At 23.8% G+C, this 14265-nt stretch overlaps 6 protein-coding genes and 1 further gene across 6 annotated transcripts; 4 read left to right on the top strand and 3 right to left on the bottom strand.

Moving 5' to 3' along the window:
• Positions 1–36: 36 nt before the first annotated feature.
• On the top strand, positions 37–1424 carry cand_002830 (hypothetical protein; the record flags this gene model as incomplete).
• A 1307-nt stretch (positions 1425–2731) lies between these two features.
• Positions 2732–3022, bottom strand: cand_002820 (EF hand family protein; the record flags this gene model as incomplete). Its single annotated transcript, XM_067210530.1, has 1 exon — positions 2732–3022. The coding sequence occupies one exon, from the start codon at positions 3020–3022 to the stop codon at positions 2732–2734; it is 291 nt and encodes a 96-aa protein (XP_067067797.1).
• A 329-nt stretch (positions 3023–3351) lies between these two features.
• cand_002810 (uncharacterized protein) lies at positions 3352–3969 on the bottom strand (the record flags this gene model as incomplete). The annotated part of the gene is made up of 1 exon (XM_067210529.1): positions 3352–3969. The coding sequence occupies one exon, from the start codon at positions 3967–3969 to the stop codon at positions 3352–3354; it is 618 nt and encodes a 205-aa protein (XP_067067796.1).
• A 481-nt stretch (positions 3970–4450) lies between these two features.
• Positions 4451–6270, top strand: cand_002800 (NLI interacting factor-like phosphatase family protein; the record flags this gene model as incomplete). Its single annotated transcript, XM_067210528.1, has 3 exons — positions 4451–5907; positions 5981–6032; positions 6130–6270. 3 exons carry the CDS (start codon positions 4451–4453, stop codon positions 6268–6270), a joined length of 1650 nt encoding a protein of 549 aa, XP_067067795.1.
• A 91-nt stretch (positions 6271–6361) lies between these two features.
• cand_002790 (uncharacterized protein) lies at positions 6362–8593 on the bottom strand (the record flags this gene model as incomplete). The annotated part of the gene is made up of 3 exons (XM_067210527.1): positions 6362–6553; positions 6640–6726; positions 6878–8593. The coding sequence occupies 3 exons, from the start codon at positions 8591–8593 to the stop codon at positions 6362–6364; spliced, it is 1995 nt and encodes a 664-aa protein (XP_067067794.1).
• Positions 8594–8864: 271 nt separating this feature from the next.
• On the top strand, positions 8865–10373 carry cand_002780 (uncharacterized protein; the record flags this gene model as incomplete). Its single annotated transcript, XM_067210526.1, has 2 exons — positions 8865–9588; positions 9613–10373. The coding sequence occupies 2 exons, from the start codon at positions 8865–8867 to the stop codon at positions 10371–10373; spliced, it is 1485 nt and encodes a 494-aa protein (XP_067067793.1).
• A 599-nt stretch (positions 10374–10972) lies between these two features.
• On the top strand, positions 10973–14236 carry cand_002770 (formin homology 2 domain-containing protein; the record flags this gene model as incomplete). Its single annotated transcript, XM_067210525.1, has 1 exon — positions 10973–14236. One exon carries the CDS (start codon positions 10973–10975, stop codon positions 14234–14236), a length of 3264 nt encoding a protein of 1087 aa, XP_067067792.1.
• Positions 14237–14265: the final 29 nt, after the last annotated feature.

Raw genomic sequence — 14265 nt, 5'->3', positions numbered from 1 at the left:
CAACCAGTACTGATGATGATGAACATATACCAAAAGTTATCCATACAACAACAACTACAACAATACTAACTACAACAATACTAACTACAACTACAACTACAACAACTACAACAATACCAGCTACAACTACAACTACAACAATACCAACTACAATAACTGCAACTACAGAAATACCTAAAATGACTTTAAATACACAAACTATATTTAAAACAGATGTTTCTGAATCATCTAATGTATTTATTGTGTCTAAAATAACAGATACAGATACACTATATAACCCTGAAGCTGAAGAAATTACTATTTTAAACTCAAATGAAACACAAAATCTAGATATTATAGATTTACACTTAAATAATGAAGAAATAGATATCTTAAAAACCAATATTTCAACTTCTTTACTATCATTTACAATGGCTATGTTAGAAGCCCCCTATTGTATATTTAAAAAAGAAAATTTTAAAACCTTAATTATTGCAATAAGGGAAGAATTAAGCAAATTATTTAATATAATACCTAAAAATATTGTTATAAATAGAATATATGGAGAACCAGATTCATTAAATTATGATATTAAAAGTATAAATATAGATCAGTCATGTAATTTGGAAAATGGAGAATTAAGAGGTACAATGATTGATTTCACAATTATAAAAGATCTAAAAACAAATTATCCAACAATTAAAAATCTAAATGATATCTCTAATTCACAAATATTATCAATAAAAGATAAATTTGGAACTTTTATTATATTATCTAAAGATAGACAAGACTACACTTATAGTAGTAATGGAATAGTTGGAAATGAATCTCAAATAAGCCAAACATGCAAATCTATGCTTTTATCAGCTCCAAATATTAACTATATGTGTATAAATAACCCAATAAATTGTATATTTAATAACTATGAATGTTATAAAAATCCTTTGGGTAATAATTGTTTCTGTTATAAAAATAATAATGGAGAAAATATGAATAAAGTACTAACGAATTTTAGATATTCTAAAGATATTAATTCAATAAATACTATAAATGGATATACACAAAATCAATTAGATATTTCTACAGAATGTAATGCAATAATTAGTTGTACTAAACCAATTACTGAGCCAATTATTGGACGTTGTTCATCAAGTCCATATAGTATAGGTTGTCCATGCAATCTAAATCCATATTCAAAATTATGTGGTTGTTATTTAAATCCAAATAATCCTGGATGCCATTGTTCATATAATCCAATATCAATAGATTGTAAATGTTTGAGAAATCCAGTTACATGTAATGATATATCTTACAAACCTTATAAAAAAGGTATAACGAATTTTCCATTCCGTACTAGTAATACTATTTCAAATTTTAATTTCTTAAAAAATATCAAGATTCAAATTTTAAGTATTACTTTAATAATTTTATCTAACCTTTTATAAATATTAAGGTAAATTTTTTTTAAATTTTAAAATCGGAATAATATGGGATCTAAAGAAATAAAAAAAAAAAAAAAAGGAAAAATCAAAAATGAAAATTTAGTTAATACTTACAAAAATTCAATAGTAATATACTTTATTGAATTTTGTAATTAAAAAGTTGACATAAAAAAAAAAATCAATGGAAATATTAGATATAAAAGTAAAATAAATTAATATTATAAAATTTATAATAAAACTAAAACTAAAAATAGAAACTATTATTAGATTAATTTAATAGTTGATTTATATAAATAGATAATATTAATATTCAATTATGTCTAGACTTTTTATTGAAAGGTTAAGTAGAATAGAATTAAATAAAAAAAAAGAATTTTAGTAATATATAAACATATTTTTAGGTATTCTATTTATTATTTATTGTCTTGATATATCTATTCTTGTTTTTCATTGGGAAAACTTACTGATTAAGTAATGGTAATATTTAAATATATTTTGATATTAATCTAACGTTATTAGAACTTTAGTAAAATCATTTATAAAAAGATAACAATTGTATACCAATTTTTTATTTTAAACATTTATACTTATTAAAGAAAAAACAAAAAATCATATTACTTTATTTAAGAATTATAATATTAATTCAAATTTATATAAAGAGATTAAAATTATCATTCTAAATATTGATTTATTTAATATTTGGTAATATAAATAAAATCTATTAAAGTATGGATTTGCATTTATAAAAAGTTTTTAATTAAATTTAGATAATATTATCAAACCTCACTTTTATATTAAATAATTCAAAAATCATTAATATATTACCAAAATTTTCAGATCAACTCCTTATAATTTTCAACTATTATTTTAGTACAATTACATTATAGATACATTTTTATTAATTTACCATATGTACTAATTTCTACAGACTAAATTATATTAGTTCTATTCAGATTATATTACTAATAATACAATTTTTTAAGTTAAGTAATCAAAATTTAGATTATCTATTGAGATTCTAATATTTATAGATCAGTATTTTATTATCTAATTGTTATCATAGAGTTAATAAAATCACAAATAGTATTTCCTTCTTCATTTTATTTTATTTATTTCTAAACCATTATGATCTATAATTCTTATAATTTATATTAGTAGTAATAATCTCATTTTAATATTTTTAGTATTATAGTAATAACAAAATATTAAATCTAATAATAGAAATCAGTCAATTGAGTGACTTTTTTTCTCTCTTATTATTAATTTATATTTTAAATCTTCATTATATATATTCAACCTTAAAATATATTTTATTGTGAAGAATATGATAAATTGTTTACTGCAAAGTCCATATATTCCTGAAAAGTTACTGTTCCAGAACTATCTACATCTACTTCCCAAAAAAATCCTTGCAACTCTTGTAAAGTTACTGAAGTACGCATTGTACGAATTTCCTGAGCATCGATTAAATTGTCACCATTTAGATCAAATTCTTTGAATTCACTCTTAATATTTTCAACATCAACAGACTGTATACATATAAACAAGCTAAATATACAAGTAATTAAAAAGAAAAACAAAGTCCTCTTACTTATAACCATAAATAATCTGCTTATTATGTTGTATCAGGTTAAATTAATAAATATAGACTAAGTAATTAAGAGGGGTTTATTTTTCAATAAGTATCCAGTATATAGAATACCCGCTATAATAAATAGGATATTTAATATAAAATGGGAGGATATTTCTTTTTTCTTTTCGAGATTCCAAAAAATTCCTAAACTTTTTTAAATAAGACAATAAAATAAATAAACTTGAACAAAATTTCTACATATTTATAAATTAATACAATAAAATTTCTTTTTAGATTATTTCTCTAATGATACCTATACATAATATTTAGTAATATTAGTGAACTTGATATTTGTAATTATAATGATACATTAGGAACAGTATCTTTTGTAATATCTAAGGATTCAATGTCCTTATTTCCCAAATTATATAACAATGTACGAAATTTTTGATACTTTTGATTTTTTCTTTGAATTTGTTTATCAATATTTTCTATAGTTTTCCAAACTAAATTCCATTTTATAGTTGTACAAGTATCTGAAGATGTCGTTAATACACTTGATACTTCATTCATAATATTCAAATTTAAATCATCATTAATTGTACTTGTTGTATGATTTATTGAAATACTATCAGATGTATTAGTAATTAATTGATCTCTTAGATTAACTGATTCATCTATTATAAATTCTCTGTTATTTATAGATCCTATATCTAATATATCTTTAGTATGATCATTTTCTGATATATTATATTCCTCATAACTATGTTTATTATTATTTAATATAGGATCCATATAAGTTAAAGATTCAGTAATATTTTCATTATATTTATTTTCTTGTATGAAATTATCAAATATACTTATAGGAGGATTAGCCTCACTTGAGGAATAATTAATATTAAAATTATCTATTGATAATGTTCTGAATCTATAATTAGATTGATCTAAATCTCTTTCACTAATATTATTTAGCATATTTTGATCTATTTTTAATAAAATCTTTAAATTATATTTATTCAATACATAATAATTATCCCCATATTTAAAGCGGGTTTATTAAATTTTATTTTATATTTTTTTTAGAAGGTAATAATAATGTAATATATAAAATATGTTGATTAGATCTATAAATTACCGGGAAATTTTATAGAAATTTCCAACCATATAAAATATTATAAAAATAGATATGGTATAATAACTCGCATTAGAGTTATTAAAAAAAAAGCTAATTATGTAGATTTTAAGTCAATAAGTGATTAATACTAATTTTTGTAGACTAGAGCTATCATATATTAGGGATTTTAAGAATGATATGAATAATAGTAATAAAAAAAAAAGATAAATTTTAATACTTAAATTATAAAATATTAGAGAAAATTATTTTATATAAATATTATAGTAAGATATTTGCAATAATAAACTTATTTATAAATATATAGGTTATTAATATCATATAATGGAGGGTACAGATACATTTGGGATTTCAATGATTAATGAAGGAAATAGAGAAAATTGGCTTAATAATTCAATATCACCAGATAATTCTTTATTAATACGTAGAATACACCAGAAAACAAATTCTAAATCTGATTTATTTCATCAAATTTCATCACCAACATCTTCTACACGAACTTCAGTTTCACATGATACTCAAGATTCTATAGTTACCTCATTTATAGTTTTAGATGAACAGGAAATACCTTTTGATGAAATAATATCTGAGAATAAAAATCAAAGCTACTTTTTAAATTGTAATAGTTATGTAGAAGTTGATGATAAAAGTAGATCCCTTAAAGATAGTGATGGAATAAATTATTGTAGAAATAATGGTAAATATAATATATCAAGTATTAAAACAATTAATAGAAAAGAAACTAATAAGATAATAGATAATAATGAGATAATAAATAATGAAATTAGAGAAATAATAACTTGTATTGAAAATGAAAAAGTTGGTTATATAAATGAAAGTGAGGAATTCAATAAGAATAATGATTCAATAATTATTGGAGACATTAAAGATATAAGAATTATTGGTAAGAATTCTGAAAATAATGAGAAGAAAGAGAAGAAAGAAAATTTAATGTCAAATAGTTATATACAAGATAATGATAATAATATTTTGAATAAAGATATAGTTTTATTAGAAAAAAGTTATATTATTAGTAATAAAGGATCAAAAAACAAATGGAAATCAAAGAAAAAGTTGAGTGAAAAGATATTATTTATATTTAATAATTTAAAGAATAATTTCCTTTCATGGAAGATTGATAACTGGAGTTCAAGTAAAGGCCCTTATAATTTTTCGAATAATAGAAATAATAAAGATAATAAAAAACAAGATTTAGATTTTAAGAATCATGATATGATTATAGATGAAGGTAATAGAGATGAAACTTGTTGTACAAATGATAGTAATATTAGTAGGAAGACAGTTAGTACTATTGATGAATGTATATATCCAAGTATACCATATTTAGAGCCACAAAAACCAGAGTATTTTGGAAGAAAGACATTGGTACTTGATTTAGATGAAACTTTAGTACATAGTTCATTCCAACCAATAAGAGCAGCCTCATTTGTTATTTCTGTTGAAATTGAATATGAAATGTATAATGTATATGTATTAAAAAGACCAGGTGTTGATAAATTTCTTAAAGTAGTTACTTCACTATATGAAGTTGTTATTTTTACTGCAAGTTTATCTAAATATGCAAATCCACTATTAGATAAACTTGATCCACATGGTTTATGCCCATACCGTCTATTTCGTGAAAATTGTACAGTAGAAGGAAATTCTTTTATAAAAGATTTATCAAAACTTGGTAGGAATTTAGAAGATGTTATAATTATAGACAACTCTCCAATATCATATTTATTTCAACCAGAAAATGCTATTCCAATTACTTCATGGTAAGTTTTTTTTTAATATTTTGGTATTTTATATTATTACATTTAAAATTCTCGAAATTTTTGATTTGTACAGGTTTAATGATAAAAATGATACTGAATTATATGATTTATTACCATTACTTAGTGTATGTTTTATGTTTAATCTTTTTTTGTAATAGTAATAATTATATGGAAACAAAATTTCAAAATATTAACTTTATGATAATGGATCTTTTTTTTCAGATACTTGCAAGAAAGAAGTCAGATAATAAAAATTCTATTAATAACTCTAGTAATATTAAATGTGAACTAAACAAGGAACAAATTGAACTTGTGGAATGTAGTAGTTTTTCTATAATACACATTGATCATTTATCTTATTAATAAAAGATATATATTTTTACTATACCTATGAATATACCAATATTTACACATAATAAGTAGCGTGATAAAATTATCACTTTTTTTATTTAAATTACATCATTTCTTCACTAAATTTTTTTAGTAGATTGCTTATTGCTAATACTTTATGTGCTATATCCATATATTTATTAAGTTGTTTTACGCGATTAATTGATATTGACTTTGCTTCCTGTATCTCAATACTTTTATCATCTTCAGATTTGCTAGTATCCATTTCCCATTCATTAAAAATAGTATTAAGAATCTATAGATAATTTTTTTTTTAATTAAAAAATATAAGTTAGTTTATGTATTGTATTTAATAATAATTTAAATTATAATAAAACTTACCTTAGTTAAATCTTCTGGATCTTGTGAAATTTCAATACAACGCCTCAATCTTGTTAAAGCAAACATTCCAAAGTTATCTGATATACCCTATAAAAGTGTAAATAGTATAATTTTTCAGTAGTAAAAGTGGATGAAAAGTTTAATTGAATAAATTTACTTATTATTACAGCTTATATATAATTAATAAAATATATCATACTCCAAATTTCAAAATTTTGAATGTTTATTTTAAACTTACCATTGGGAAAACTTTATCTATTGGACAATCTTTTATTGCAGATTCCAAAATAGCATCAAACATATCATTAACTTCATCTGTTTTTTGTTTTACATCATCACTTTGATAATTTTCTGAGATCTTATCATCCTCAATTCCATACTTTTTAAAGGAACTAATACACCAATTTGAGCTACCTCTTATTATTTGACTTGTTAAAACTTCATTTAATTCAGAAATTCTATTAATTATAACTGTAGATTCAATTATACTATTTTTGTGTGACAAAGTTAATTCATATGATTTAGTTGGATTGCAACTATTATATAATAAATTGATATCTTTTTCATTTATTTTATTAATAATTACTGCTAAATAATGATCAATTCTTAGTTCTATCATATTATTTTTTGATGATCCTTTGATATTTTCTAAATTCTTGTAATATTCTAATAAGTCATCAAACTTTTTTGATGAGCTTATTTTATTTAACTCATTTATTCTTTTAATAAATGAATCTTCTTTTATATTACATTTATATTCATTTGATTTATATTCATTTAAAATTTGTTCACACTTTATTTCAGAAAGTGCTACTTGAAGTGCATCTTCAACAATTGATGATATTATATCATTAATAAGAAAACTGAATATCTGTAAACAACCAGATGGAATATCTGTAATCTTTGAATCTTTTATACCACTGTTATAAGTAGTATTCCAAGTTATATTTAACCAATCATGCAAGGTATTTAATGAAGGTCGGAAATTTTTTTCACGAAGTAGTGCAAATTCTTTATAAGAATCTGACGGCATATTCCTAGTTCTAATATCACGAAGCTTGAGACGATTTTCAAATCTTGTATTTATAGTATTACTCAGTGTACTTAAGTTACAAGTAATGCTTTCTATATCTTGTGTAACTGAAATATCTTTATTCTCAACTGAGCTTACTGGACTAATTACATTACTCCCTGTCACAAAATGTTTGTGAGCTACTTTACTAATTAAATAATCATAATTTAACTTATCAATTTCCTCCTTATATAAATTTTTTAAAAGATTTTTTAATATTTTATTATTAAGTTTACCTGAAATTTTTGAGTTAGATAAAGTAAGGTTATCCCATACAAGGGCTATCCAAATATTGAGATATGATTGCACACATTTGACCGTTATTTCATCATTATTTGCATCCTTTAGTATCTTTCTATCATCACCTGCAATATACATTGCCCTTGATATTATTTGGTATATTGGGGAATATGTTGATACCTTTAAGTTTAAGAATTTTTTATTTAATTCAATAGTAGTAGTATTACAAGGTTCTTGAAATGACAATTTTAATTTTTGATTATCTAAATTATCTTTTTTTGTAAAATCATAATTATTATCCGGGTTTATATGTTCCTTCTCTTTTAAACTTTCTTGATATAAGTTTATATTATTATCTTGAACATTATTCACTTCATTAGAGGTATTAACTTTATTAGATATTTCCAAAGATTGTGATTTTACTTCATAAATATGAGCCGTATTAGTACTTAAGTTAGATTTCAATGTGCTATTATCTGAACTTCCTGTACATTCTTTTTTCTTCTTTGATAAAATCTGAACTAGGTCACTTTTCACAGTAGCTGGTAGTTGGGAAATCATTTGAGTCCAAGAACTTTTTGGAGTCTTCAGTAGTTCATCATATATTTGAACAGCTGATAATCCTTCTAACTTCCTTTTCATACTCAGAAAGTAGAGAAGTCCTTAGAGCTCTTCAGAAAAAAATAGTGTCATGTTATACACGTAAGCATCTATACCGGTACTGCAAAGGGACCCGCCTTATAGTCTTTTTTTGGTTTGATTCTCTAAATAGTAAAACTTGATAGTATATTTAATTAACAATTATTGAAATATTTCAAATAGTAATATTCAAGATTTTTATTGGAATGAATTGGGGTATTCTTTTATGAGATATGTATTTTATGGTTTTAAAGTAATATTAATATTATATTAAATGCCTATCAGGGATATATTCAAACGATTTACTATGTGTAATATACAGCAATTAAGGACTATAAATTATAGATCAATAACAATTGGAAGATATTTTAAATTTGGAAAGGTATTGAAGATAAATTTAGATAATAATATAATTTTTAATGATAGAATCTTGTCTAAGTTTACAAGGCTAAGAAATCATCTACAAAAAGGAACAAATTATTTAAAAATAAGAGGGGTTAATTCCTTCAACGTGAAAAGATCTTCAATTATTTTGATGACTTTATTGATATTTAGTGGAACATCATTTTATGCATTACATGAAATAAAGAAGATAAATCAAGATACAATACTAGAAAAGTGCAGTCGAATTTTGGTGAATTCTGAATTTGAAAAACTAATTAATAATTTATTGGAACGGCTTTTTATTTTCATATTAAATAACGAGAATATTCAAGAGAGGAGTTTTAGTTTTTTGAATAAGGCCCTATCTGAGAATAAAAATATAACAGAATCATTAGTTAAAATATTAAATAGTGAAATAGTACAAAATTGGTTATATAGAACAGTTGATGAAATTATTGATTATATAACAACATCTACGGAGGTTACAGAAAAAACTGCACTTTTACTTTTTAATGCAATCAATCATGATATATTTTATGATAATGCTCAGATATGGTGCAAAAATATTATAAATGATCATATTTTAGGAGATCCAAATATTCAGTATAACACAGGTAATTTTTTAACAAATATAATAGAGAGTGATGATGTACAAAAAAAAGTGGTTGAATGGATATATCATACACTTTCAAGAGCAGATATGCAGGAATACTTATCCTTAGCTTTTTGGGATATAATAAAATATTCAATTAAATATCCAAAATTTTGGTTTAGAGAAAAGAAGTTAAAATCTTCTATAGATAATCAACTTGATATTGACTATAAAACAAATGAGGATAACGAATTATTATCAGCAGATCCTATTTTAAATAGTAACGATGATAAAAAAAGTAATCATGAAAGAGAATATGTTGAACTAATTCTACTTTTAGAACGTGTAATGGATAAGATAAGGACTAATGAGAAATTTAAAGATCTAGACACTTCTGATTTCAATAAAACTGATATTAATTTGCATTTGAATGCAAAGGAAATTGAATCATTCTATTCAGCCTTAATTACAGCTCATAAGAAATTAATTAATAGTGAATCTTCCGGTTTACTTAGTGAATCTAATGATAAAGGATATAAATTAAATATGCGGGATAATAGTGACAAATCTAAAAGAATAATAAATTTGAATTTTCAGGATAGAAATATTAATTTGGAGAATAGTAAATTATATAATACTTCAGAAAAACTTGAAATAAGTCGCAAAGATGGAAATTCCGAAAATATGGATAACAAAAAAGTAGATCATTTTTTAGAAGTTGGAGGTGATCAATTAAAAAGTAATAAAATAGAAAATTTTGTAGATTTTAGGAGTTTTGAAGATTTAGTTAATTTCGAAGAATTTTAAAAGAGAAGTTATACTTAAAAGAAAAAAGAAAATTTTGGATTATTATAACTAAGAAAGAATAAGTCACTATTAAATAATCAAGGCTTCTTTGATAGTTTATATTATAGTCAATTTGATCTTAATAAAACTTTAAAAATTCAGTTATACCTTGGATAATATCATGAAATTAATAAGGTCTAAATATATAAATAATAGGGTTTAAATAGAATATGTAGTAGATATGGATATACCAAGTTATTCAATTATTAATGTAAGTTGTTTTAATCTAGAAAGTTTTTAAATATTGGAAATATCGTCAATATTTTATAATTTAACTATTTATTTATAATTTTAGACTATAAATCAGATTGATATAAGTTGTATATAGTATTCTATATAATTAGATGGCGTAATTTTGAATAAATGTAAATACTTAAATTTATAATAATTATGCAGATTTTTTTTTCTATGAAATTAAATGAATATCAATTTCACCTGAAATTATTTATAAATATTTACATTGGTTGTATATATTATGTGTGTATGTATGTGTGTATACTTCGGATTGTTCCCCACAAAAGAGGATTTAGATAGTTTATAATTAAATTAATAAATTATAAATGATTCAGATTACAAAAGATAGATTACTTTGTTTTGATAAGGAGGAATTAGTGTCATTAGTTTTAGAGCTAATGGATAATGTAAGTAGTATTTTAAAAGAAAGAGACACCTGGATATCGGGAAATCCTCTGGAAACTAATTCAAATTTAAATGGAGATAAAAAACAAGAAGCTGCAGGGTATGTAAATATATTTCCAAGAGTATGTGATATAGTGAGTTCATATAATTCAAATAATATATGTAAAGGACACTTTGAACTGACTATTGTAAAGAATGAGGTCTCAATTTGTCATGATTTAGGACAAAATCTTAAATATCACAATCAAATTTATGATGAATCTAACTGTTCTAATTTATCAGAAAAATATGGAGAAGAATTGAATGGTATTAAGAATTTGAATACCTCAAATATTGGATCTTCTTCCAAAGTCATTTGTAAAGTACCTCCAACTATACCGAAAACAAATAGTATACCTATTGGTAAGGCATTACCACCACCACCATCTATAAGTAAAGCTTTGTTTATGAAAAATCAGGTTATGACTTCAAGTAATAAATTTATTAATTTAAAAGGTGGTAACATAAATAGTCCACTTAAAAAGAAAGGTACAAGAAGTTCCTTAGAATGGGGTTGTATTAGGGAAGATTTTCTAAGATATGATGATATAGTAGAATCTAATTCTATAGGCGAATATTTTTCGGAATTTAAGAATAAGGTACAGAGTATACTAAATGGTGAATCAGGTATTATACATGGTGAACAAAAGATTGAAGTATTAGCTTCTTCTGTATTTTCTGTATCAGTGGATATTCCAAATATATCGGAGGAAATGATTGATGAATGGTTTATTAGGGAAATAAAAACAGAAGATTTGGGGATTAGTGGGGATGTTAATAGTGAATTAAAGGAATGTATGAATAATAATAGTAACTTTAGCAATACAAATCGAATATTACCTGCAAATTTAGATAATTCCGAGGATGTTAATGAGAGGAATAGTGTTTTTGATTCAAAAACAAGTAGAATGTTGCAAATAACAATAAATTATTTTAAAAAGAAATATCCAAAACATGAAAAGAAAGGGTTAAATTCATTTAAAAATTCGATTTTATCATGTACATTAGATAAAGAAGGAATGAATTTATTGTTAGAAACTGTTCCAGATCCAATTGAAAATCCTGTTAAATACGAGACTTGGAAAGACTGTGTAACACAAGTAATTAAATTTCATAATGATAATCCAAATACTCCTCTACTTGAAGAAGAGGAATTTGTATATTTTTTATCATTAATACCTAATTTACCACGTAGACTTGAGTGTATGATTTTGAAAACATCATTTGATCAATTATACAGTGAGTCTTATAAATGGATACAAGAAAAAAGTGCTGGTTTAGATCTCTTATTACATCATAAAAAGTTACCTCTGTTATTTCAAACAATTATTAAGTCTCGCAATATATTTAATGAGAAATTAGATAAAATAAACAATTATAATAAATTAAAATTGACTGATAAGGAAGATTTGGATAGTAGGAAATCTATCGTCAAATATATCCCTATTTCATCACTGAAAAATTTGCAAAATATTAAAGTTGCAAATAAGAAGGGCAGAACATTGTTACATTTTATTGCATCTATTTTGGGTGAATTATTTACTAGTGAAGAGGTATCTATTCTAAAGAAATCATCAGAAAGAAATATATCATCTATATACACAGTTGCAACAGATCTGATTTTTTCATGGTTAGAATTAAGTGGGGATACTGACCAAAGTTTATTACTTAATATGTTATGCAAGGGGCATAGCGATAAGTTTAAGGAGATAATGAATAGTTTTTATAGTGAGAAGTATGATCAAATGGTGTCACTTTGTTATATATTTAGGCAATTACTACAAAAGTATATTGCTTCATGCTATTACTTTAGTGATATACATACTTTTTTACCACTAAATAATAAGAATATTAAAAAGTCTGATATCACTTTGGTCTTTGTGGATTTTTTGGATAATTACAATCAAGTACTTAAAGATCTTGATAAAGAGAATAATACACCACCAAAGCAGCTAGATAGTAATTTTAGTATACAATCACCAATAAAAAGAAAGTCTATAAAAAATAAGAAAAAGGTGACATCTAAGTCGAATAATGAAGATCATGTTAATTTGCTTGGTATTTCAAAGTTTTCAACATTGAAGTCTACAAAACCATCTTCTATAAGAGATCTTATTCCAAATTCAATAATTGCAGAACTAAATCTGAAGCCTATGTTTAATAAAAAGAAAAGTGGCCTAAATAAATTGGGAAATTCAAGAGAAAATGATGAGCAAGTATTTGTTAATAAAGAAATAGATACTACAGATTTTCCAATAGCAGATATGTGTAATATAAAGAATAAGGACGATTCATTTAAGCAAAATTTGGAAAATATTGACTTTATAAATAGTGTCAATGAAGTAACTGTGCATCATAATCCTAAACTTCCAAATATAATGCCTTGTCCAATTAAATATTCAAATAAATATATTAAAAATACTGATTCTAATGTTGAATTGTTAAATGAGGCTAAATTGATATTATCAGAGGATAATAAAGGAGACATGAATGATAATTTAGAAGATAACGTTAATTCTAAACAATTATACTTAGTCAATAAAGAAGAGGATGGAAATATTCAAATTGAGGGAAATAAGACATTGAATAACAATCGACTGGGTGATTTATTGGATTTTGATTCTAACTCTGATTCTGACCATGACGATACTGCTACTGTTGCATTATCATCACCTTCAAGTACTAGATTATTAGATATAATGAATATGGCTCCAAAAGAAGAAACTTTAGAATATTCACCTGTTAAGAATCAAGTATTTAATCGTCGTCAATCAATTCTTAGGATCTGTCAATTGGCTACATTTTTAGATATGAATCAGACAGAATTAAATATAGATAATACTGAAAATAATGTCGGAAGATTTACTTTACCTTTTAGAAGTATACGAAATCAGACAAAGGTGGTAGATAACTTTGATAAGTCTGTGTATATGTTGGAACAGGTGCCAGAGACAAATTCTAACAGTGAACTAGAGAATGATGAAGATTACACATGTGTACTATCAGACATACCGATGTTCAACAAAGATGAGTATAGTATTACTCCACTGGAAGCACTTCCTTCAAGCAATAATTACACATCACCAAAAACATACATTCAAGCTTCTAGAAGCCGCTTAGGAGGTGCAATACCTCCCAATATCTAAATTTTTGTGGTTAAATATTAAGATTGAAG

This window comes from Cryptosporidium andersoni (assembly GCF_001865355.1).
Source record: "Cryptosporidium andersoni isolate 30847 chromosome Unknown contig_61, whole genome shotgun sequence".
Lineage (NCBI taxonomy): Eukaryota > Apicomplexa > Conoidasida > Eucoccidiorida > Cryptosporidiidae > Cryptosporidium > Cryptosporidium andersoni.
This window is presented reverse-complemented; position numbering and strand designations above follow the sequence as displayed.